Below are 25,314 nucleotides of genomic sequence, written 5' to 3' on the forward strand. Positions count from 1 at the left end.
AGTCCCTTAGATCAAGAACTTACCTGACATAGTCACTTAGTCTCACAGATGTCTAAAATTTAACATGTCCAGTATTGCTTCTTGATTTGAATCTGTCCCAAACAGCTCGTTGTCCAATATTCACCATATCACTAAAGAGCAAATTCAAAACACCAATAAATGCCGTTGGCTATACCTTAAAAGTAGAAGAATAATCTCATCACTTCTCACCATCTTAACTGCCACACCTTGGTATATCACATTACCATCATCTCTAGTTTACCAACAGATTGCTAACAGATCTCCTTGCTTCTATACTAAACCTCCTGAAAGAGTGATCCTTACTAAATTGAGTCATGTCATGGCCCTTTTAGACTCCAAAGCCTTCAGTGGCTGTCTATGTCACCAGAGTATAAAAGAAAGTCTTTTCAATGGTCTGTAAGGAGATGTATGATCTGCCCCAATGTCCCTGTTCTGTAAACACTCCTACTAGTTTCTCTATGGGCCAATATATTCCAGACTCCCTGGACTCCTTGCTGTTCTCAAACAGGTCAGGCAGGTTTCTGCTTTAGGATTTTAGCTCTAGTTATGCCTGGATATTCCTACCAATATTTACATGTCTAACTCACTCATGTCCTTTAAGTTTTTGCTCAAAGTTCACCTTCTTCATTAGGCTACCCTAAGCACCCCATTTAGTACTGCAGTCTAAACTGTCATCTCCTTACCCTTAACCTTGCTGCAGTTTTTCTACTTCTTTTTTTTTTCTTTTTCAGTAGCGTTTATCATCTTCTCACATGCTATATAATTTACTCATTCATTATCTTTACTTACTGTTGTCTCTTCTCCCTACTAGAATGCAAGCTCCACAAAGGCAAGGGCATTCTCCCCACTCCCATTGATGTAATTTTTCCACATCTAAAAATGGTGTTACATTATATGTGTTTAATAAGTCATTGTTGAATAAATGAATTATTCTATCTAAATGAAATTTCTTAGTGATATAAAATAAACCCTATTAATGTTGGTTTTTATTAGCTGGTATGTCTTAAAGTACTTAGTATATAAATGATTTATATGAGAGAAGTAGGTCCTGCAGTTAGAAGGAGAGAAGTTCTGTGACAAGTTTGCTGAGGAGCAGTAAGATCTATACTCTTGTGTCTCCTATCCATGTCCCCCTACCCCATTCATGTAGAGGAAAAGAGAGAATGAGGTGACAACGGATAAAAAAGGGAACCAGAATTAATTTAGTGTTTATATTGTACTGGCAAATGTGCTGGTTAGTTGAATATCTAAATTTATGATCAGATCAAAAGCCACCAAGATTCGGAAGAAATTCAATAGGTAGACATAATCACATGAGCTTTATAGTCACCAGAAACCATGTATCCTCTGTAAGAGAAGCAATTAGATTGGTTAATCTTGGTCAAAACAATGTTTTTTTTTTTTTTTTTTTTTTTTTGGCTATTTCTCCAGTTATTCTTTCTACTGCCATTTTTCTACTTTTCAAACCCTTTCCCTTTTATAATGTAAATACTTAAAAAAATATTTTGGAACACTGTGGTTGGTGGTGGGGAAGGTAGGAGAAATGTATTGTTTAAGAGATGTATTGTTTAATTCTGCAGCCAAACTGGGTTCTAATCTCTGCTTTGCTACTAACTATGCAATTGTGGGTAAGTGAAATACAATCCTCCACCTTATTTTTCACATTTGTAAAATGGGATAATAATAGTATATAAGAGTATATACCGGATGAGGTTGTATTGAGAAATAACACCTACCAACACACAGTGCCTGTTACATACTATTCTCCCCCATAAATAGATATTATAAAAAATAATGAAGCATTTTCTCAAAAGAAAAATGTATGATTTAAAACTGTTAATTTTTATAAAATGCTATTCATACAATACTAACTGAATCATGGAGGAAAATTATAATTATTATTAGTTAAAAAAATCTTTATGAGCTTATTTGCATTTTTTTACACGAGACAATTTATAATTTGAAATACTAGGTTTAGGGACAGAAATGCTACAGGCTGTTCAAAGTCCTCTCAATATCTCCGTGGTAGGAACTTTCCTGGGTAGCCCTTTCTCAAAAAAACAGATACATTGTCAGAAACTGATACTTTACACTACTGGCAAGCTAACAAGTAGCCTGCCACAGTTTCATAGAAGTTGGCAGAAGGCATGAGATTCCTGGACATGAGACAAAGGACTTTATTACTCAAAGCACAACAAACAGCAGGAACTTCATGCTCCCATAGAATCCCCTTGCTCCAAAGTCTCATGCTTAGGAAAGTCCTGTCTTTTTAAAAAACGTCTAGAGAACCTACCCAAACTTTGCCCTGGAGGGAAATACTGTGTTTGAAATTAGATGTGTAGAAATGCGAGAGACCCATGGACACTTGAGTCTGAACATAAACAAATGCAATGCATCAGTATGAGTAGTTGATGAATAGATGATGCACACGAATTGCTACCATAGACTAACGTTGCAAATGTAAACACTCAGTTCTTTCTAAGCATTTCTAAGCATCTAACTACATCTTTGAATATGTAGTTAATCAGTTCGAATAAAACTGCAATGATTTGCTCTGCTTTTTAAAGCTTTATCACTAGATGCCTAAAAGAGCTATCCATTCTCTCCTCATGTCAAATAGGTTTTACCGTCCCCCGTCCCCCTCTATTTATTTATGTAAATAATTAAACAATTTAGCCAACAACTTATTGTTAAAATATCTCTTATTGTGTTAGAGGAACTAACAGACGCTTTCTCAAGAGTAGCTTCTACATTAGCAATCTTCCTTCCTCTCTGCCTCTTTCTGATAAAATTGCGTTTCACGGGGCCCAACATGTTCCTCCTCTGCAGTGTAGCTGAGCAATAGTTACTCAGCTCTGCAAGGCTCATTTCCTCTGCTAATAGTCAACACTTTTTTGGAAGTCTTATTTTTAAAAAACATGTTAGCCCTTGTCTCATCCTTCAGAGATAACTCAAAACATCATCCTGGTCTTTTTGTTTATATTTTTGTCCTGTCCTTTTTAAAGCCTAATTACAAAATTCATTTGAGTTCCAGAGAAAAGCAGAATTATCAATTGTTATTATTTAGTAAACCAAAGTAATTGAACATTCAACTTTTCACCGAATGACGAAAACCAAGCTTTTCTCTCGGTATGTATAATTAATATATAATTCAGAGGTACGTCTCAGGAGTTTGCCCAAAGGCTGAGTCACTGGGAAGATTGCCAGATAATATACAGGACGCTCTGTATGTTATCAGCGTATGAACAGCAAAAAAAAATTTTTTTAGTATAATTGCATGTTCTGTGCAATATTTGGGACATACTTATACTAAAATGATTTACTTGAAAATCAAATTTTACTAGATACCCTGTTTTCTATCACTAAATCTGACAGCTGTGTTCATCATATCTACCATACTACAAATAACCTTTTCGTAAAATTTGGCGTTAAATGGGTTTTTAGCATAGAAGCACTCTCTGTGGCACAAGCGTGGTCATGGTTTCAAAGTTTTGATTTGACATCAACACTACACAAAAGCAAATGTCTGCAACTTTTGAAATTCACTGATGTGCATTTGAAGTCCAGCTCAAAAGAGCTGAAACGTGGGTTAAAAGAAGTCACGGAGCGGAGGGTTTGGGATTTCCAGGGAGCAAAGACACTTCCGGAACGACAGCCTAGCGAACCCTTCCAGAGTGGGTGGGAAGTTAAATTGGAAAAGGTTTCTTCGGGGCTTAGTAGGAGAACGCGCGAGAACTTGAGCGAGCCAATCAGAGCCCAGCCGGGACAGGCTGGGCCCCGAGGGACCGGATGTAGCCAATCCGAGCCGAGAAGGGTGGGACTAGACCCCGGGGAGGGGCGAGCTCCAGTAGTGTGGGCCCCGAAAGGCGGAATTCAGCCAATCGGAACCGGGAAGGGCGAGGCTAGACTCCGGGCGGGGCGGCTCGGAGGCGTGAACAGCGCGGCAAGTCTCTCAGCCGCAGCTGCACCTGCACCTGAACCTTTCTCCCAGCAGCGCGGACGCTGACTGGAAAGGTGACGCTCGCTCGGCTCGTCATGGCCTACCCGGGATACGGAGGAGGGGTGAGTCCCGGCTGCTTCGCGTAGCCTCCGCCCTCGCGGGGTGTGGCGCCACTGCGGGCGGTGCCAACGTGCCGGATCCGCCCTCGGCCCCTGCTGCTTTCCCCCGTGTTTAGTTCTCGGTGGTGCCGGGACAGGGGCGGATCCTCGCCTGAACAGAGCTGCAGGTTCCGGTCCTTGAGGACCCCTAAGGAACGTCCTTGTGGAATCGAGCATGTGATGTGTGTGTAGAAATTTATTTCCTGGGATGGTGGAACAAAGCGCCCTTTTCTTGTTCTGGTAATCTTTTGTGGTGTAGCCGTACCTCACAGTTTTGTTAGGGTTCCTCTTTCTGAATTTTCTGACCACTTCTTGTTCTTTAAGTTGCTTATGAATAAATTAAGTTATACTCTAAATGTCTCTTTATCTTTACTGTTGTACCAAGGGCAATCTGTTCTAATAGACTTCCCCCCCCCCCCCCCCCAGGCGGGGAAGGTTACTCTTTTGTAATTGTTTATCCTACACCACCTTTGAAAGTTGTAATCGTAGTATTCTGGTGGCTAGCCCCTTCTATTTATAAAGGAACCCAACCTTCAGTATTTATGTCAGTGATCTCCAAAGTGGGGTGAGCACACTTTGTGTTAACAAGGTGGGCATGCGGGATGATCCATTGGGGTGTGGGTAGAAGAGAATGTATTTTCTATTTTTATTTTTATTTGTTTTTACCTAAAAAGAGAAATTGTGCTTTACTAATTTTAATATATGACTTGACATTGGCATATGGTAGTGGTCTTCAGAGGAGTTACTCCTACCCCTGGGAGTATTGTGGGGATTTTTTTTTTTTTTAAGGTAATGAATTTCCAGGCCCTCAACTTTTACACATACACATTACTAAAATTTATTTCCTTGAAAATTTGCCTGAATTCCCCCTGCATCTTCCACTTTACAGTGTCTACCCCTCATCAATCCTTAAATTTACTAAAGAAGTTTAAGGTGCCTAAGGAAGGTAAAGTCTCCTTCATAAAATAAGTCAAAGTAGCATAGACCATGGGGCTTTTAAAATTTTGCTACCTTCTATATATATTTTTATTAGGTTGAAGTTTGCTGTTAGATACATACTGTTTTTACTCCTATTGAGATGTTGCGAATTTATATATGGTAGAGTAAGTGGTGAGAGTAATAAATTTTAATTCGTAAAGTTTGCTGATTCCTTACCTCACTTTTGTCAGAGTGCTTGCATTTGATGGAGAGTTCCACAAGAGCAAAGTAAAAAGAACATCTGCATTCAGTTTGAGCATTTAAATGCCCTTTCCCATTTATTTAAACTTAACTAGCTCTTTGTAGCTATTTTCATGCTCATCATTAGTAGCTGGAAAGAAAGCATCCTCAGACATCAGAAGCAATATAGATTAGTTACACTGATTCTTATTAGTGTAATGGAAATATTTTAAGATACATTACATAAAATTTAGGGTGAAACGTACATGATTTCTTTACTCAGAGTATATTTATGAGATAGTTAAAACTGTTTTATAAATCATGTTAATTAGTCAATCCACACCTAACTAGTGTTTATTATATTAAAATATATATATATAAAATGTTAGTTGCTGGACCAATTTGTTTTGATAGCATACTTTTATCTAATTCAGTGCATGATTCATCCCTTTAGGAGAAACATTCCTAATAAATTTTATTTTTTTGTTTATTTACAAAATTGTGTTATTCCCTTTTACTAATTCATACTAATAAAAATTATAACTCAAGCTAAAGGAAGTTTTTTTCCTTGTTTCTCATTTTGATCACAGGAAATAAAACAAAATTTAAAATTTCAATTTCTATTCATATTTTTATTGTAAGTAAGATGATAGGGTCATCAAGTACTTTCAAGCATAAAAATACATTTTAAGCATAAAAAACTTACACAGATGAGGTGTTCATGGAAGAAATAGAATAAAAAATGAGTTCAAAGAGTAGAAAGAAAAATGTATAATTTGTAAATGTTTCAGAAGAGCCTTTTCATATCTTTTTAAAAATGGGTGGGAGGAGGTATCAGATCATTATAGTGTGTAGATGGCAAAGTATACTTTCCAAAGAGTGATGTAAAACTTTGTTTGTAAATGTCAATATTAACAATATGTTGGGCATTGCATTCCTTATAACTGTTTAAACCACAATAAAAACTACATGTCAACATAAAATATGAGAAAATAGATATACTTTTTCAAAATTCTTTTAAGGTTAGGAAGCCAATGTTTAAAGAACAAATGACATAGCTGACACTTTGTCCAAACTTTTCTTCAGTTACATTACCAGGTAATAACAAGGATGATCTAATGACCAGTTTTGACTCGCTTGAAACTGTAAAGAAGACAACTGGAAATATTAATTTAAATAAACTGTTTTTTAGGGATTAACTTTGTTGGCCAAGGGCCCCAGTTCTCCTCTTCCTGGGCCCTTCCACATGGCTCTTCCTTTTCTTCATAGCATGGTGGCCATGTTCTAAGAGAGAGAAACAGAAGCTACCAGTCCCCTTAAAGTCTTAAGCCTGGAATTGACATGGTGCCGTTTCTACTGTATTCTACTAGGTAAAGCTGACACAGGCCCCGCCCAAATTCAAGGGAGTAGAGAAACAGCCTTTACTTTTGGATGGGTGGGGTGGCCAATAATTTGCAACCGTCTTTAAACTGACCACCGGGCTCTCAAATTGTTGGATTTGGGAAAGTCAGTGCTGTAAAACATGAAGGGAAGATAGATAGAAGGTTATTACTAAGGACAGATTGATTCTTCATATAATATTGCTTGCCTGACTTTGATTACAAAACACATGTTTGTCCATCAAGATACAAATGGAGATGCTACAGTAGAGAGTCCATAGCCAGTCTTTTGGTACATCTCTACATTAACTTTTCCCTTTAATTTGGCCTCTCTTTTCATGAAGAAGTTTTTCAGTTTTTCTTCTTAGGCTTAAGGTGAGGAGGGTCTCCAATAAGCTTTAAATTTAAATTTTTGGTTATCTTCTAGGCTTCGATTGCCCTCCATGTTCTTGCAGACCTTGAAACCAAAGCCCAGCTTTTTGTTACTGTTACATGCTCTCAGAGCAAAAGGTGCTTTGGGAGTTTTGCTAATCTTTTTACCACTGTGTTTATTTAGATTTATCCTCAAATACTAGCCTGGAAGTTTCCCCCATCAGTACTCTTAAGGTGATTTAAAAATAATATTTTATTGAACCTATTCTTTTCAGTGTTAGGGTACATCAAATTATTCTGGCATGTCATTATTAGAAGGGTATTTTTTTTCTCCACTCGAGTCAGTTTTTGTAATTTATATAATTTTATAAGTCCCGTTTCATCTATACTTTCAAATATATTGGTATAAAAGTGCCTGTTGCATTTGTTTATATATATATATTTGTTTATATATATGAAATAAATATTTCTTTCAAATTCTTTTTGTTCCTCTCTCCTCCTTTTTTATTCCTGAAATTGGCCTGTCCTTTTCTGGTTAGCCTCTTTTCTTCTTTTCAAAGAATTATTTCTGGTTTTTCATCCAGTATATCCTGTTTTAATATTTACAGTTTCCTTTCTCATACTTCATTGTGTCAGAATTTGATTTTGACCACCTCCTTGAACTCATTTCCTGGAGCTTTCAGTATTTCATCCATACTTCGGCCCTTACCACATCCTATGCTGCAACTATTCGAACTATTTGTAGGCTCCTACATTTTGTCTTTTTTTCCCCCTCATACTTGTAACTTTTTTCTCTTTCTGCCTTCTGGCAATTTTTGCTCATTCTTTAAGAATGCAAGCCAAGAAGATTTCTGTTCAAAGTGGAATAATGAACAATCTAGATACCTCTCTCTCTTCTGGACTTATTTAAATATATATATATATATATATATATATATATATATATATAGTAAAATACCCTTATAAGGTATTAAAAATGTATACCAAGTATGAAAGTGAAAAGAAGGAAACCATAGCCATAGCAGGAAATAAGTATATAGCCTCTGGGGTCAGATTCTATAATTAAATACATGGTCTACTTCTTACTAGCTATTTGACCTTTACCAATTCAGGAAACCCCTTCAAGTTTCAAGTCTCCAACTGCAAAAAGGACGTAATACTTTCATACCTCATGGAGCTGTAGGAAAATCAAATGACATAATATCTGGACAATAGTTAGAATAGTACTTTTGATATAAAAAGCCCTCAAATATTTATTTTAGCTGCCTATTCTTAATATTGGTATTCTTCTTGTTATTCTTACTCTCATTAGTTTTGAAGAGGACTGTTATTGGAATTACTACTTTATTGATCTTTTCATTGTCGTCTTTTAAAAAAATCTTTTCTGGTGAAGGTGTTTCAGCTCTTTGCAATTTCCCATGATTAGTTTAGTTCCATTGTATTTGCCATGTATTCTAAGTACATGTCTTGTGGTATACTTCTTAGTTTTACTGTAGGTGAAATCTTGTATTTTTTACTTTTTGTTTATTTCAACGATGGTAGTAAATACTTTTTAAAATTGTGCCTCATGTTCTTCTGTTAGATTAAGTTCGTAGAGGCTAGAGACTTCCTTTTTCTTTCATACTTTTTTTTTTTTTTTTTTTTTTTTACTGCTGGGTAACATGTTAATAAATTGAATTATGTCTTAATCTAGGACATTAGCATTTTATTATTAAATCTTTTGCGGTAGTTAAGTTTGGAAGCTTTTGGTAACTATTTCTGTTTTTACTTTTCAGTGGACTTCTAGTATTTTCTTTTAAACCAACTTTTAGTGGATAATAAACCATGTTTGTATTAATAACCTTGTTTTTCACTTTTACAGTTTGGAAATTTTAGTGGTCATATGCCAGGAATGCAGATGCAAATGGGACAGCCAGTGCCAGGTACAGGTCCAGACATGCTCCTTGGGGGTTACCCTGGATACCAGGCATATTCAGATAGTTATTCCTCAGCTGGTGACCCCATGTGGACTTACTTCACTGCTGTTGCTGGACAGGTGAGATGCTAAATTTATTGCACAAATGTTAGTTTTTAAAAAGAACTTATTAAAAAGAAATGTCAACTATTTTACTTAGTGTATCATTTAAAATGTATATGAAATTTATATTTAAAACTTATTTAGACAAATCTTCCTACGATCAGAGATGAGCATAGTCATAATTATTTCATTTCAAAATTTTGTCAGTTTGATGCCTGTCTCATTGTTCATTGGACTAAAAGAGGAAACAGATTTTCATAATGGGAAGATTTGATTCATTGTTACCTAGTATGCTTCCCTGGCTGAAACTCTTCTACAAGGGGCTCTTCTTACTAGTAATTAAATGCTCCATCAAAACTTATGTATTATAATGTTATCTTTTTTTCTATCACTTAAATCTTTTTATTTCCTTCACTGTATTTGGCATTTAGAAGTATCATACTCTTCTCGAATGATTGGTATTACAAAGCTAAGTACATTCAGCCTGAACACCCTTTTATAGCAGGCAAAGATGAGTATTGGACATTTGAGAGGAAGGTAAGACATTTTTAGAAAAATTAGTCAAGGGACAGTATTTTAACTTGGCATCATACCCATAAAAACTTAGTTAAAATGTAAGTATGTAAAACAGTATGATAGGAAACCATTTCAGAATGTCATAAATTTATTCAAGTTGGAAAGTTATTTTTTTTTAACAGATGAATTAAGTCATTTATAGTAATTTTGATTTTATATAGCAGGTAAATTTTCCAAACAGGTTATCAAAATAATCATGCTGCCATTTATTTTTCTGTTTTTAATTAAACATTAAAGAGAATATTGTATTAAGGTCATGGTATGGTCCTGGCATGTTATTAGTCTCTAATAAATTTAAATAAAAATTTAAAGGCTGACTTTATTTTGACCAACAGGGAAGTTTGAGACTGCCAATTCAGGTACATGAAATCTCAGGGTGAATTGTTAGTGACAATATGTGATTATTGTGGTGGTTGGTGAAGTTTATTCTTTTACTCCTATGGAACTGCAATACTATACCACAATTTATTCTTTTTAAAGTGATTTTATATACATTATTTTATGGGAAATTTCAATTGAAATTAAGTAAATAGGATATGTATTATACTCATTTTTATCAATTACTAATTGCATTTGGCATAAAAGGATTGGTGTAAATACTCAAGATTGCAAAGAATACAATATTACAAGATGCTAGTTTCTTCCAAATTAACTAATAAATAATGTAATATTATTTGAATCAAGTGTGTAAAGGTTTTCCTTTTATGTTTTTTTCTTTTTGGCACTTGCCAAAATGATTCTAAAGTTTATCTAGTAGACTACACCTTGAGAAGAAATACTAAATCATAATGAAATATATCATAATTATATAAATGAACCATAATAAAATGATACAGTTATAATAGTAATAGTGTGATAGTGATAGTGTGGTTATAATGTGAGAATAAACATATAATACAAAAGATCAGGAAGCCCAGAGACTTACCTCTGAATTCAGTATGTGGTGGAGATAACATTTTATATCAATTCTTTAATTAACTATCCTGAAATAATTAACAGTATATCTAAAAATAAATTTAGATCCTCAACCCATACTGTACATCAGCATTAATTCTAAATATATTAAAGAATTAAAAAGAAGGTGTATTGGTGTTTGTCTCCTTTTGTTGAACTAATTGAGCTTGTCTTTTATTGCTGCTTTAGTATGTGTTGTAGATCCTGCTATATTTGTGTTTTTGTACACAGTACTTAGAAGAGTGATGAATTAAGATAGTCGTGGTCGTTAATGAAGCATTTGGGAGCACTGTCATGAGATATTTTGTTCTCACTATATTTAATTTATGTGTTTAACAATTTGGGGGGGAAATAAAAGCTTTTCTATGTCTATGGAATACAGTGGGTTGGTGCTTGGAGACTGTGGACCAGAAAGAATTTGGAAAAAGGGATCTACATGTAAATCACCTTAATTAACTTGGGGAGAGTATCAAAAAGGAGATTTTTAAATTGTGAATGGTTCTGGGAGAGGCTTGGTGGTAAAACAGATCAGGAAAAGGTTAGGAAAACAGCAGAATGGGTTCAAATACCAGACTAATGAGCAGAGACAAAAATTCACTCTTGAGTCTTAGTTACGGTCTATATCTATTTTGTTTTATAGTAGGAAGGATTTATTGAAGCAGGTAGACTTTCATAGAACTTTGATAACATTTTACATTCATTTTTTATTCACTTGAGTGTTCACTAGGTCCAATACGCTTTTCTAGGAGTAGAGGATATACACAGAATTATTATATGTGGCAGACATTCTGTTTTGGCTACCCCAATTCCATTTATAACCTCCTTTCCCTATTCTTCTCTGGTAGAAACTAACACTCACCAAAGTCTCTTTAATAATATTTTCTGTTGATTGCAGGTAAATGAAATCCTGTTACATTTATTATAGCATACTTATTTTTAAGGAACTCTTACATGGTATATTACTGGGAATAAGTCTGTTTCTCTGCTTGACTATGTAATAAATCCATTTTATAAAATTACAACTTAAAACATAGGAACTGGACATACATATGGAGACTTTTTTTGATTTCTGAACTATTTCAGCATTATAATTATCAGCATTAAATTTGCTATGATTGTACTATTTGATACTTTCCTTAAATTTTCAATCTTGTGCTTTTGAGTAAGTAAACTCTGGGAGATCAGGGCCCTTGTCATATTCTGCCTTACCTGTCAGATAAGTATTAGGAATATATTAATCATTCTATAGATGGTTCGAATGGATGCGCTAACTATTCCATTTTTAATTTTAGTCTAAATATTTAGACTACATTCTCTCATATGTTGAGTTCTACCTAGCTTTGGGGGATCATGTGTAATACCAGGCATACACATTCTAGTTATAGAACCCAACTGCTAAACTCATATCTGCAGCTGTTTTCTTTTTTAATGAGCTTCATAATTAATGATGCCCTATGAGAAATATCCATTCAAACATTTCTGCAGTGTTCATATTTACGGGATGAAGTTTTCTGAACAGTAATGATTCAATCATTAGTTGATTTTAGGAAATTCTGGTTTCTGCTTTCATAGACACACACATGCATTTCAACAATACCAACAACTTTAGTGTGTACATTTTTTTCAATTTTCTGTTTTTCCACACAGCAACTCAATGAGGTAGGAATGATGCGTGTGCCCTTGTATTATAGATAAGTAAGTAGAGACTCAGTTTAAGTAACTGAACAAATAGTATTAGAACTTGGACATCATTTCAAAATCTTGCTGCCCATCAGCCTAACCAGTAGCAATTGATCTTTTATTAATTACCTAAAGCTCTTATTATTTAATTAGAAAGTTCAGTTTTCTACCACTAATGCTACCTAATTTAGTTGGTAGTTTATATAGTTGATCATGATCAGCACTCCAACTGTAGGTAAAAATATCCAAAAGGATCACTTGGATTTTCTTCATACAGTTTAGGAAGGCATTGCTTATTTATCAGTCAGTCAATTAAGATAGCATGTTTTCATAAAATCTATGAAGTAGTATATTGGAGAATGCTTTCTGACAGTGATTCATAACTTCCAGCAAAGCTCTTAAGGTTGTTTTTCTAACTCCAGAAATTCTGTAAAAAGCACATGTAAAATAGAATTTATTTCATTATGTTAGATTTTAGATTTGTAAATGTAATCCACGCTTGAGTAAGAAATTTTAATATTTTCAACCTTCTGAAGTAGTAAATGAACATGGTCAAAAATTACTACAGTTTAGCCAAGAACCAACAGTAATTATCTTCATTCTACCAAACAACAAGGCTTCTTTGTACTAGATACTATGCTAGGGTCTGGGAATGCAAAGATGAATGAAACTTAGACACTGACTGAGAAGATCTCTGTCTGGATAGAAATTTAGGAAATGATAATGATATAAGGGAAGGAAGTGCCGAAGGTGAATAGCTAAATATTATAGCATCACCAAGAACATCTTCTGGACTTTGTACTTGTTCTCTTTGCCTAGAGCAGCTCTGTCCAAAAGAAAAATAATAGGAGCCACAAGTGCAAACCATATATATTATTTTAAAATCTCAAGTAGCTCATTTTAAAAAAGTAAAAATAATTAGGTAAAATTAACTTTAATATTTTGTTTAATCCAATCAATAAAAAATACATTTTAACATGTCAACAAAAATTATTATATTTCACATTTTTCTTGTTAGTAAATCTTCTAAATCTAGTGTATATTTTAAACTTATAGAACATCATAATTCAGACTAGCCATGTTTCTAGAGCTCAGTGGAACATGTGGCAAGTGGCTAGCTGAGGCCTAGAGCTCTCTTCCCCTCAGATATCTGCACAGCTTGTTCCTTATCTTTCTTATGTCTTTCTTACATTCACCTTACCAGTGAGGCTTTCCTTCACCATCTATATAAAATAACATTTGCCTCCTCACCCTCCTCCACAGTACTCATGCCCGAATTCCTATCACCTCTACCCTGCTGTATTTTTTCCTTTAGCACTTGTTACCATCTGATGTAATTTTTGCTTTATTGTCTCCACTAAATGTAAGCCATATAAAGGCGAGGAATTTCTTTTGGGAACTGATACCTAGTGCATCTGATGAATGGTGTTTGCACATAGTAAGTTACTGAATAAATATTTGTTAAATGAATGAATTTCTTATTCTTCCTAAGTAGAAGTTATTAACTCATTTATCTCTTTATATTTTCTTAATGTACTTGTTTTAATAATTGCTCTATAAGATTAATTTTATCTTGTGTGAATTTGTTTTAAAACTGTTGACAGTTGATGTTTGTTGGCTGTCTTTTTGAACATTAGATTTCTCCTATTTTGGAATTTTGATTTGTAAACTTATTTAAAAAGAAGTTTTTATTTTCTCCTTCCTTCTTTCTGTTTCCTTCCATGTCATTCCTCTCTCTCCCCATGTCACCCATGTCTATCTAGTGGTTTTGTGATTTTCCCCACCTGGATTGTATCCAGAATCAGATTTCATGATAGTTTGGAAATCTATCTAGGCTGGTGGTAGTATTGCAGATCGCATCAGCAAGTGAGGAGCAATTTAGTTTAGCATTTTAGTTCTGCAGACCTTCAGCTTCTCAGAAGTGATATCCTCTGGCAGTAATCAGCAGTATATTTTGTTTGTCCTGTTTCATTTTGCTTCCTTTCATGAGCAGGGAGTCCCATCCCTCTTCCCCAGTTCAAGCAACTAGACACTCACGTCCCAGTGTCATGAAGTCCTCCGAAGCAAACTATTTTTCCTACTGCAGATCTGTTCTCCCTGTACTTCCTAGTTTTTACTTCTACATGCTTCTATATAACCAAACACAATTAGGGTTGGAATTTTGTTATATATAATTTAGCTTCATACACTTTTTAAAATAGAAACTTCCAATAAAGCCAGATGGGCCTCAGATATAATTAGAGAAATAAATATATATTTTCTCTCACAATTATTTTCTTTAGTTGCCGTAGAAGGTCCCCTAACCTAAACTCCTGGCATAACCTTTAAGTGTTATTGTATTACTCTGTGACTTAAGGTCAGGATAGGGTAAGTCAAATGAGAGAATTGCCTCAGATGCAAATTTTAAGGGGTTTTTTAAAACTCAGTAATCATGATAAATAAAGCTTTACTGTGATATTTTTAAAAAGTTGAAATTAATGCAAGAAGTCAATGATGAACAATATATATCCAATGTATATTTATTTTTAAATAAATATAGGCTCTGACCCTGTGCCTGTACCACTCACCTTATTTGCCTCACCTTTGTATCAACTCCACTACATCTATAAAGCCTATTTGATTTAACATGACTATTTTACATTTGTAACATCTTGAAATATGGATCAGTTTACTTATGTTTTAGTCTGATTGTTTTTAGAAGATAAACTGAAGAATTTAATAGAACAACTCAACTTGAGGGAAAGGATTTTATATTTCAACTTTACTCATATCTATCATAAAAGTTTTATAAGATGAAGGGTTATAAAAGATCGGAACAAACTACTCTGGTACCTTTTAAGGAATTTAATGAAAAATTACCTTAATTTTATAGCATGTAATTCTCAACTCTGGTAAAATTATAAGCTTAGTTTTTCATAGGAAGAATACACATTCATTTCTGAATTACATGACATATAAACAGACTGTCATTCACCTTGTATCCATGCTGAGCAGTGGGTGAAGAAAGCATGGGCCAGTGCAGATAAACAGGCAGGTAGAAATCTGACACCTGGAGAGTTTAAAGTTCTGTTTTATTTTTTGGGAGAGGAAATAGTAAGACATGTTCCTTACTTTCCATTTCATTTGAAAAGATTGAAGACCCTAAATTATTTTTTTATATTTTTAAACTCTAATTTTATAATGACTTTTTCTGTCTTTTGAACCATCAATTTTTTCAACTTTGTTTCCTCTATTAACTGTGTTCTTTCTTTACAAAAGAACCTCTGTATCCTTCAGGGTTCCTTCTTCTGTGTCTCTGGAAGTATAGAATTTAGAGAAATGTCCTCTATGGGCTAAGTGAACTTTCATTTGAAATGTTACAAAGAAGCTCAGACTTATATAGAAGATACCATCAGACCATGCAGGATTGGTTTTCCTTCATTTTAATTAGATTGGTCTAAATTTTTAGTAAATTCAAATTTCTCTTTTCTAGAAAGTTTTTAGTTTGAGCCTGTTGTCCTCACAACACATTATTTTTGTGAATGAGTTTGGCAATTTTCATTAATCTTCAGGTAGGATACCATTTTCTCACTTAAAAGTTAAAGAAAAAAATAATTTGTAACCATGTTACCTTCGGTGTACTTGAAGACATTTTCTAATTAAAATGAAAGAAAAGCCATTTCCTACCTTTGCTTCTGTTTTAATAATTTGTAAAAGATAATCTTTTAAAATTTTGTCTGCAATAATTGACAGAAACCTGGCATTTCTGTTCATCATTTCACTGAGATGGTATTGACAGTGGCAGCTGTTGACTTAATTGATAAGGTGTTTTACTGTTGATTTCTGCCCCAGACACCTTAGAAGTATGTTTGAAGTTTTAAAAAGAGTCTTGAAATATAATAATGGTTTGAAACACTTGCGTCAGGACTTATAATAGGGAGGTAGGTAATTGTTGGTTAAATAAAACATGCCAAAGAGTTCTTCTAAAGTCTTTATAATTTGAGGAAAAATTTTCTAACCTAGTGTTCAATCTAAGAATATGACTAATAATAATAATAATTTTTTAAAATATAATTTTCTAACTACAGAATTTAAAATTTAGTAAGCAAGATCCCCAAAATATGTATGACAGACAAGGGAACACTTAGATACTTTGAGTAGGGAATACCATATGATGGTCCAATGAGAAAAGTGCTTCTCAGTATTAATTCCTTTTAGAACTACTGCATTTTTAAAAAGGAGTTCCTTAACAAAGATCCATTAGAATATGAGTGTTCATAATAATTCTTAGAAGTAGTTTGTAAAAGCTTTTTTTGTTGTTTCTTGGGTCTCTTATGAAGCATGTGTTTTAAATTTGCCCCCTTGATCCTTTTTCATAGCTGCTGTTTTGCTTTTGTGCCAATGTATGTGGTGTTTTCAAGTGAACTACTTTACTCTGTATTTTTGTAGAAAACAGAATGAGGTACTGAAACGTTCCATTTCTCTTTCATTTCCATTGTGATTTCTTGTTTCCATTTAAAATGTTTTATTTCCCATAATAAGTTTAAACAAGAATGTTTGGGCAATTACCAGAAGAATGGCAACAAAATACAGGGGTTCTAAAATTTTACAATTGGTAGTGGTGGGTGAAAAGTTATTTTCCTCTTCCTGTTAAAGCATCAGTATTCTTTAGAAATAATCCCCGCCCCCCCCCCCCCAAATGGGCATGAGCAGAAAGTTTTTGAGACTTTTCTGAACACATTTTAGGCATTTTTCGAACTATTTTAAATAAAGGTACGGCTTTCAAAAGATATTATTTTGAACTGTTAAGTTTGGCCTAATGGTTTCTTCAGACGTAGTGAATTGTAACCTAACTCGATGTGTAAGCATACCATAACCTAATCTTTGTATCAAGTGGTGTAGTCTCAGCCAATTACAGGCAGCCAGCTATTCAAACCATGTTCAAATAAGACAGATGTCCAGCTTTAATCAATCCGGCTGTTTCTATACCTCACGTCTGTTTTCTGTATGTCACTTTTCATTTTCTGTCTATAAATCTTAGCTGACCATGTGGTAGCCCTAGAGTTGCTCTGAACCTATTCTGGTTCTGTTGGCTGCCTGATTGGTGAATTCTTTGCTTGATTAAACTCTGTTAAATTTAATTTGTCTTAAGTTTTTCTTTTAACAGAACTATTATAGGACAGAGGGATTATGCTATATTTTCAGAAGTATAGAAAATTATTCATATTCTATGGTGTTCTGTAACATGCCTTTACTGTCAATAAATCTCCAGAATTTTGAAGTTGATAACAGTGTTTTAAAGAATGCATATTTCTCAATTGACCTAGAACACATGACATTTTAATATATTTTTATACAACTGTGCCTTAAATCAGGTTATAATTATTTTTTAAACAGGATGGTGAAGTGGATGCTGAAGAACTTCAGAGGTGTTTGACACAGTCTGGAATTAGTGGAACTTATTCTCGTGAGATCTCTTTTTTTCCCCTCTTGTTAAAACTGGAATAGTAAATTCACGTTCTAACTTTTTTGTCCCTATACTTAAACAATATTTAAAAAATTTTTTTATTGCAGTTATACATTCACGTAGTTGGAAGAGTCAAATAATTCTGCAAATCTTGTTATGAAAATAACTGTTCATTGTACATTCTTGTCTTCCCCAATATAGACCACTCATAGAGGAGATTTCTTTTAACTTTTTCTGTAGCTGGTTCTTTTGAAGTTTGCTTCCATATCTCAAAATAGTATGATTTTCTCACTACTGATTTTTCATTTTTAATTATTATCAATTGATATCCTGCTATGGAAGGTGAGCTTAAATGCACCGCTCTCTGCATGCCACACAGGAACACTTCCCACTCTCCCATCCTTCCAGTGTAGTTTTATAGTAATTTTAATTAGGTCATTAATTGGTAGTTAGCTTATTTTTTACTATCTAAATGCTGTTCATAGTTGTGTCTTGTAATAATGTATGATTACTTTTCCTTTTTATCTTTTTGCCTTTTCTGAAGTTAATAGTTGTCAGGCATTCTATCTTATCATCCCAGAGCTTCCTGATGTGCTCTATTTTCCATGCATAGTTGTCCTTCTGGCATTCCTTCACCATCACTCTAGAGCTAGCTTTGTCCTCTCTTGAATTAGATCTCCCCTTTATTCCATCTGTTGTTGTTTCTCTTCTTTTTTAATTCAATCTCTTATTTTAATGAAATATCTTGTTGTATAGCTTCTTAATGAAAGAGTAATTGAGAGGTGAATTTTTGAGACCTTATATGTCTGAAAATGCTTTCATTGTGCTTTTAGAATTGATTGATTATTTGGCCAGGTACAGAATTTTTGGTTACAAATCATTTTTACACAGAATTTTAAAGATATTGCTCCATTGCTTCTAGCCTCCATTGTTGCTTTAACTTTCAAAGTTTGTGAGATCTTCTCTTTTTTTTCCTGTATTATGGAATTTCATAGTGAAGTGCCTAGTTGTGTGGGGAACTCAGTGGGCACTCTGTCTGAAACTCATTTGCTTTAGTTCTGGGGAATTTTCTACAATGATGTAGTCTCTATTTTCTCTTTCTGGAATGCCTTTTTCTTTGAACCACTCTTCAACTTTTCCTATCTTCTCTCTTCTATCTCTTTTTTCTGTACTTTCTGGGAAATTCCTCAGCTTTATTTTCTAAACCTTCTACTGAGTCTTTCATTCATGCTATTACGTTTTTAAAATTCAAGAACTTCTGTTCTTTTTTTCATGGATGTGATCTCTTATCCTTCTGAGATCATTAATTTATTTTTCTTTCTACATAACCTTTGTTTCCTCAAAATTGCCCTCCCCTTTTTGTTTGTTTTGGTTATCTCATGTTAGATGCTTTCCTCAGTTTGATACTTTGTTGCTCATATTTAACTAAAATGCTGATTAGAAGCTCTGAATCATGGTTAGGTGTTGATTGAGGGCTTCAGTGTATAGTATGGTGGTTTGGTTGGGCAGTTTTGTTGTGGAACTCTGGGTGTATCTTTAGGGATTTCATTTTGAGCTGTTTCTTCAGTTGATCTTCTGCCTGGAAAGGAGGAGAGAGAGACTCAGCAGGGTCCTCAAGTCCTGTAAATTGTCATTTAATTGCCTTAGTTTTAGTAGACCTGGTATCCTGCAGTCCAGAGAGTAAATCTCCAGACTTCTGCTGGGGTGGGCCTGGGTGTGGCAGCCATTCAACTGAATCTGAGACAGGGACGGGCTTTGGGGCTTTAAATGTTCTGTAAATAGACAGCCAGTCTTCTGTTTTAATTTCCAACTTCACACCAATTTTCAGAAGTCCTGACAGTTTTTAGACAGTTGATGTCTTCTCCAAGATAACTAAGTTGCTTCTAAGCTTTTCTTATTGCAAGTTCAGGAATCCATTTTCTCAGATGTAGATTAGTTAACTCACATCTGTCACCTCTCCAGCTTGCAAATTTTGTTCCTTTGTTTCCTCTCATTCTCTTTTTCTCTAATGGTTTATGCTTTTTATTTATTTATTTATTTTGGCAGCTGGCTGGTACAGGGATCTGGCCCCTTGATCTTGGTGTTAACAGAACCAGGCTCTCTTAAGTGAGCTAACCAGCCAGCCCTGGTTTATGCCTTTTAAAAAATCAGTTTATTGTGCATTCTAATGGATTGTTGGGAGGAAGTGAAAATCTTAACTGAACATAACTTCTCCTTTATCAGGATTATAATGTAATTAGTCTTGAGGTAAATCAGCATACTATTTGAGTGTAGTTGTGATAAGGATTAGAGAAATGAAATGTTATTTAGTGGATTCTCAGTTGTAGTTCTATAAATATGAAAGTGTTTAATATTTCTAATAACCCCTGATTTTAAGACAGCTTGAATTGATTTTTTTTTTCTTTCTTTTCTTTTCCTCTCCCCTAAGAAAAAACAGTTGCTGCAGTTCAGATGCTTATCTTTTCTTACTTGGTCTATTGAAATAAATTACCAAACGATTTACCTACCTCCAGTATCATCTAACTTTAACATACAGTCTATTCATTGTAAACTGAAGTTTCCAAAATGGACGTTTTAGAATTTCTCGTCTGCTTCTTAAAATACTTCAGTGACTTACATTGGTCGGACCTTTTTAGAGTAGTATTCAGGAGTTTCATGATCTGGCCCTCATTTGCCTTTCCAAGTCACCATATGCCATTCCCTCACATGTACTCTAACTCCTTCAATTTTTGTGATCTCTGAATACACACCAAACTTCTACTTAAACCCTACTTGTCATTTGTGTTAGGAAAACTTAAGCAGGCCCCAGGCAAAGCCAAGTGCTTTAAACACCGGTAACATCTCCATCACAGTAATTTTTAGCTATTTCATAATTACTTATATTAATTACCTTAATCCCCTCACTAAGTGTGAGTAGTTTGAAGTCAGTAATTTTTTAGTTTGCTTTTTTTTTTTTTTACTGTGGATGTTTAACATTCAATAAAAGTTAGTGGATTGTGGTGATTGTATATTTTTGGCTGGTTTTAAAGGTTTTGTTTTGAAAATAGAAATTGTCATAAATTTATACAGATAAAATTGGACAAACTCCAATTTAAATATTGAATATGTTTTACAGCCTTCAGTTTGGAAACTTGCAGAATTATGATTGCCATGTTGGATGTATCCTTGAATAAAAACAGAAAATACTAGAATATAGAGTAATTGCTTTCTGAGTATTAAGCCAGTTGTTAGCTACAAATGATAGTAATTAACTAGAGAGTTTAAAAATACTTTGTAAGATCCTGTTTGAATTCTAGACTTTTCCATTTTTATACAGAAATCTATCCGTATGCTGAATTTGGCTAACTCTGCAAAAGCATACTTATTTTTAGTCAGTGATTTGGAGTTTGGCATCAGGTAAATTCTAGTAGGTATCAAAATTTATTTTTGTTAATAAAACTGTCAGAGAGATTACACAGGGAAAATGGGATTTAATGAATTCAGAGAGCTCTGGGCAGCTCTTAATGCCTGGAAGCAAAACTTTATGACTATTGATCAAGACCGAAGTGGCACAGTGGAGCATCATGAATTGAGTCAAGCCATTGCTGTTATGGGTAAGATTATTAAAATTCTTTTTTAGAAATCATACAGTTCATCTTATTCTTTGATCAGATGAATATTAATTCTTCCATTTGCTAAGTAATAAAGGGATGTATTTTTCCACCAGTAGTTTCCTAGTTTGGTTTCAAGGTAGATTCTGACTAAAGACCTTAACAAAACCATTTTAATTATAGTTTTTTTCAAATGATGATCTTCCATATATGCACACATTTTGGATTCCCGCTTTTGAGTATATTTAAATTTTCCAACTTTTAGTACTCACCACTTGCAATGTATTCTTTTGTAACTTGATATGGTCTCTAATTTGGGAGAGCAAAGACTTATCTCTATCAATCACAAGTTTCTGTATCATAGTCTAGCTTTTGAGCAGTAAAAACCATGTTTTTTTTTTCTTATATAATTCAGAACACATAGTAGGTACCAAAATACTTCAAAGTGTGAGTTTGAATTTTAGAATATTTTAAAAGAACGTAACTTTATTTTCATCATACTTTTGATAAGCTAAAGTTCTTGGTGTACTTTTTTTCCCCAAAGTGATAATATACAATAGTATTTAGTTTGCTTACAGTTAATGCAGTACCTTTCTTAATTGTTCTTACCCTTGTGATTATAATTTAAAGAAGTCCAACTAGTGATTTGTTTTGTTTTATAAATAGACATGTTAATTTAGTTGTTTGGCATTGTCTTGGCCATATAAATATGTATTGTTTAATTATAGAGCCTTAATACCTAAGTGGATTAAACCTGATCTTTAGTTTAGCCTAATGCTGGAAAATTAATATAATCTTTTGCAAAAAGGAAATGACTTCAAAGAGTTCAAATAAGCAGTTAAAAAGAAGCATTTTGGATTATTCAAATTTAAGATCTTCAGATATATTTAAAAATATTCAAATTATGTTGCTGAGAATTCTATGGGAAAATCTTGGGAATTTTATCAGTATCACATCCAGGTCATAACTCTGTAATGGAAAGCTCAGAATACATTTGCATATAGTTACATTAGTTTGCATTTTTTACTACTTCTCTCAATTTATAACTTTACTTTCATTTATTTTTAGCAAGTTTCCTGGGTTACATTTTATTAGAGCTATGTTTCGAATTTTCTTCTTTTGTGTTTATTTATATTGCTTTTGCCTTTGAGTGGATTAGTCCAAATCTATGAATTCAGTATTATAAAACAATAGTAGGCCAGCAATCTCATTAGTAAAGTGTGCACATCTCATTAAATGCTTAGGACCATCAATAGAGGTACAGCAAATAGAATATATTAATTTATATTTCTATTTGTTTTTATCCCATTCTTTTTAAATTTCAGTTTTTATGTATATTTTAAAATGCAAGTAATCAAACATAATACATGTATAGAATTTAAAACTAAATTAAAGCACATATACTGGGAGTGAATGATCAAAAATTTGTACTGGTAGGAATGCACAATCAAAAAATTTTGGAGACCTCGGGCATATAGCAAAGAACCAAAGAAATAGTGAAATAGCAAGAAGGTTATGGTTATTATTTTAGCATGAAAAGAAATAGAATAATGGTTATAAGACAAAAGGAATAACATTTTCCTATTCCTTCCCCTTTTGAGCAATCATGTTGATCCTCAAATTTTCTTTACCTGTAAGACATCTTCAAGTAATACATTCAAGTAGAGGATTTGAATGATAGCAAAGATCACTAATAATCTTTGCTTTGCTATTTTTTAAGAACTAAAAAGTTATAGAATATATATTGAAATGTTAAAACCTATGAAATACTATAGACTTTATTTCAAAATCAAACAGTATAAACACACAAGCAGATACTTATTTTTTCCCTTAGCTTTTACATTATTACAAAAAAAATGTAATAAATTTATGTACCACTTAGTGTTAATAATGAAGACTTCGATCAGTTTCAATATTTATGTATTTTGTTTCTAATACTGTATATATTTTTATGGAATGAATTTTGAAAGTTATTTTATGACTTCATTAATGAGAAAGCAAGATTGTGGTGTTCTTATGGTATTTAGTTTTAGAAGTTTTAACTTATCAATCTTTTTTTTTAGGTTATCGGTTGAGTCATCAAACATTAACTGCTATTGTTAAACGTTATAGCAAGAATGGCAGAATCTTCTTTGATGATTATGTTGCTTGCTGTGTGAAGCTGCGAGCTTTGACAGGTATTGACCATTTAAAAATGGGTACAGTATTATGTAGCTATTTTTCCTGAATAGTTTCTTGTTTCCTTCAGCAAGTTATAATAGGTATTTTTTCCCTTTATTTACTAGTAAATCTAATCAGAGTTTAAAGGCTTTAAAAATTTAGGAATATAAATAATGAAAATTTGTTATAGCACTTTGGGGATATTTTCTTCATATCTCAGTTGCCTGGTAATCTAAATCACTTAAGATTAACTTAAATATGACATTATTCATTTTATTGTACTAGGGGACACCAAGTATGTGAAACCATAGATTTTAAATTGTAATAAGAAAAGTAATTTTTTTGTTTAAAGATTTCTTTAGGAGAAGAGACTACTTGCAGCAAGGGTTTGTGAATTTCGTATATGATGATGTGAGTATACTGCTTCATACTTCTGACATTTATACTATCTTCCACATGTGTTCTTAATTTAAAAAAAAATTTAGGTGATCCTGGGTATGAACACTGGAAATAATATATTTTATAGACCATATTCTTTTGCTGTATTTTTCAGCTGAACAGATTCAATATTGGTACCAATGGCAACCAATTTGATTTTATATTAAATCTAAATATTCTTTTAAGTTTTATGACAGGTTTTGGATAATTCATTTTCCAAGTCATTTTTAATGACAAAAACTACCATTATTTTTATTGAGTAGATTACTTGTGGTGACCTTTTCTCTAAGAGAGGTAGGAAATTTTAATCTGTGACAGATTATGAAGCTATTTATTTCTCACTTCAGATATTAATGTCATTGCAGTATTTTTTTAATTGAAGCTATGGGAAAGTTGTATTTCATATATGCTTAATGTTTCAGGGTTTTTGTTTTGTTTTTGTTATACTTATGAAAGTTATAGGGTCAGTATTGCCCTACTAGTATATACTGGCTTGAATTACAAGCTTGAAAATTCTAAAGTTTCTTCTCTTAATGAAAATGCTTTTATGCAATATAATTCATCAAAAACAATTAGAAACCATCTTATTGTTAACAAATAATAATTGTACTTATGTATTAGTTTTTGCAGGGCACTATGGCAATTTGAATGTCTAGAATTCAAAATCTGAAGAAATACTGTGAATTCTTTTGCTTGGAAGAAATGAACTGTCCTACTTTAAAACTTGGGGCTTTTGCATGTTCTTCCTGCCTGTCAAATCTCTTCCCTTTCTATATGTTTTCACTTTAGTGCACAATTCAAAGCAATAAAAGAAATGTTTTTTGGTTTGGGATATTATTGCTTTTGGAAAAGTTATCATTTTACAAATATCTGTATACTGTCATAAAATAGTGTTATATGATTAATTGATGTGAACAGTTCTTAGCCTTAATTTTTAACAATATAAACCTAGAAGAATATACTTACAAGATAGATTGTATAAGAAGCCAAATTATGAAAGCCTAGATAAAACTAATTTATACTTATCTGAAGGTTACAAATTATACTTTTAAACTTTGTTTTTAGTTGTTGGTGTTTGAGGGTCATCTAGAAGGGAAAGTGCATTTTGTGCCATGTTTGTCATAGGATTTGTTCCTTGATCACATAATGAGAGAACAGAAACTTATGGGTCTTTGCCTGTGAAAAAGAAAATTGTACTTTCTGAAAATTTATCCTAAGTCGAATCTGTAGTGAAATAAAACTACAGGAGGCATTGTTTTTCCTTCTTTATTTTTTGCTATGTATATTTTTCTTCTATATATTTTATTGTCTTCTGTGAAAAAAAAAGTTCTTAATAAACATAGCCTTTTCTTTCTACACTGTACTTCATTGTGAAGACATAGATAACCTAGAATGTCATCTTTCTCTAAATTTGGATTATTTGGA

General features: G+C 33.2%; 1 protein-coding gene across 1 annotated transcript; it reads left to right on the plus strand.

Annotated features, from left to right (window-relative positions):
* Positions 1-3,916: 3,916 nt before the first annotated feature.
* GCA (grancalcin) lies at positions 3,917-25,314 on the plus strand. The gene is made up of 8 exons (XM_063107201.1): positions 3,917-4,083; positions 8,890-9,063; positions 17,632-17,701; positions 20,817-20,860; positions 21,147-21,294; positions 23,355-23,468; positions 23,804-23,862; positions 24,511-25,314. Exons 1-8 carry the CDS (start codon positions 4,057-4,059, stop codon positions 24,535-24,537), a joined length of 663 nt encoding a protein of 220 aa, XP_062963271.1. The 5' UTR covers positions 3,917-4,056; the 3' UTR covers positions 24,538-25,314.

The sequence above is a fragment of the Cynocephalus volans genome, chromosome 1, assembly GCF_027409185.1.
Source record: "Cynocephalus volans isolate mCynVol1 chromosome 1, mCynVol1.pri, whole genome shotgun sequence".
NCBI lineage: Eukaryota > Metazoa > Chordata > Mammalia > Dermoptera > Cynocephalidae > Cynocephalus > Cynocephalus volans.

Excerpts from the sequence above, each read along its gene's own strand:
- GCA (XM_063107201.1), top strand. The coding sequence starts at position 4,057 with ATGGCCTACCCGGGATACGGAGGAGGG. Across the intron at positions 4,084-8,889 it reads ACCCGGGATACGGAGGAGGG|TTTGGAAATTTTAGTGGTCA; the intron begins GTGAGTCCCGGC and ends TCACTTTTACAG. Across the intron at positions 21,295-23,354 it reads TCAAGCCATTGCTGTTATGG|GTTATCGGTTGAGTCATCAA; the intron begins GTAAGATTATTA and ends CTTTTTTTTTAG.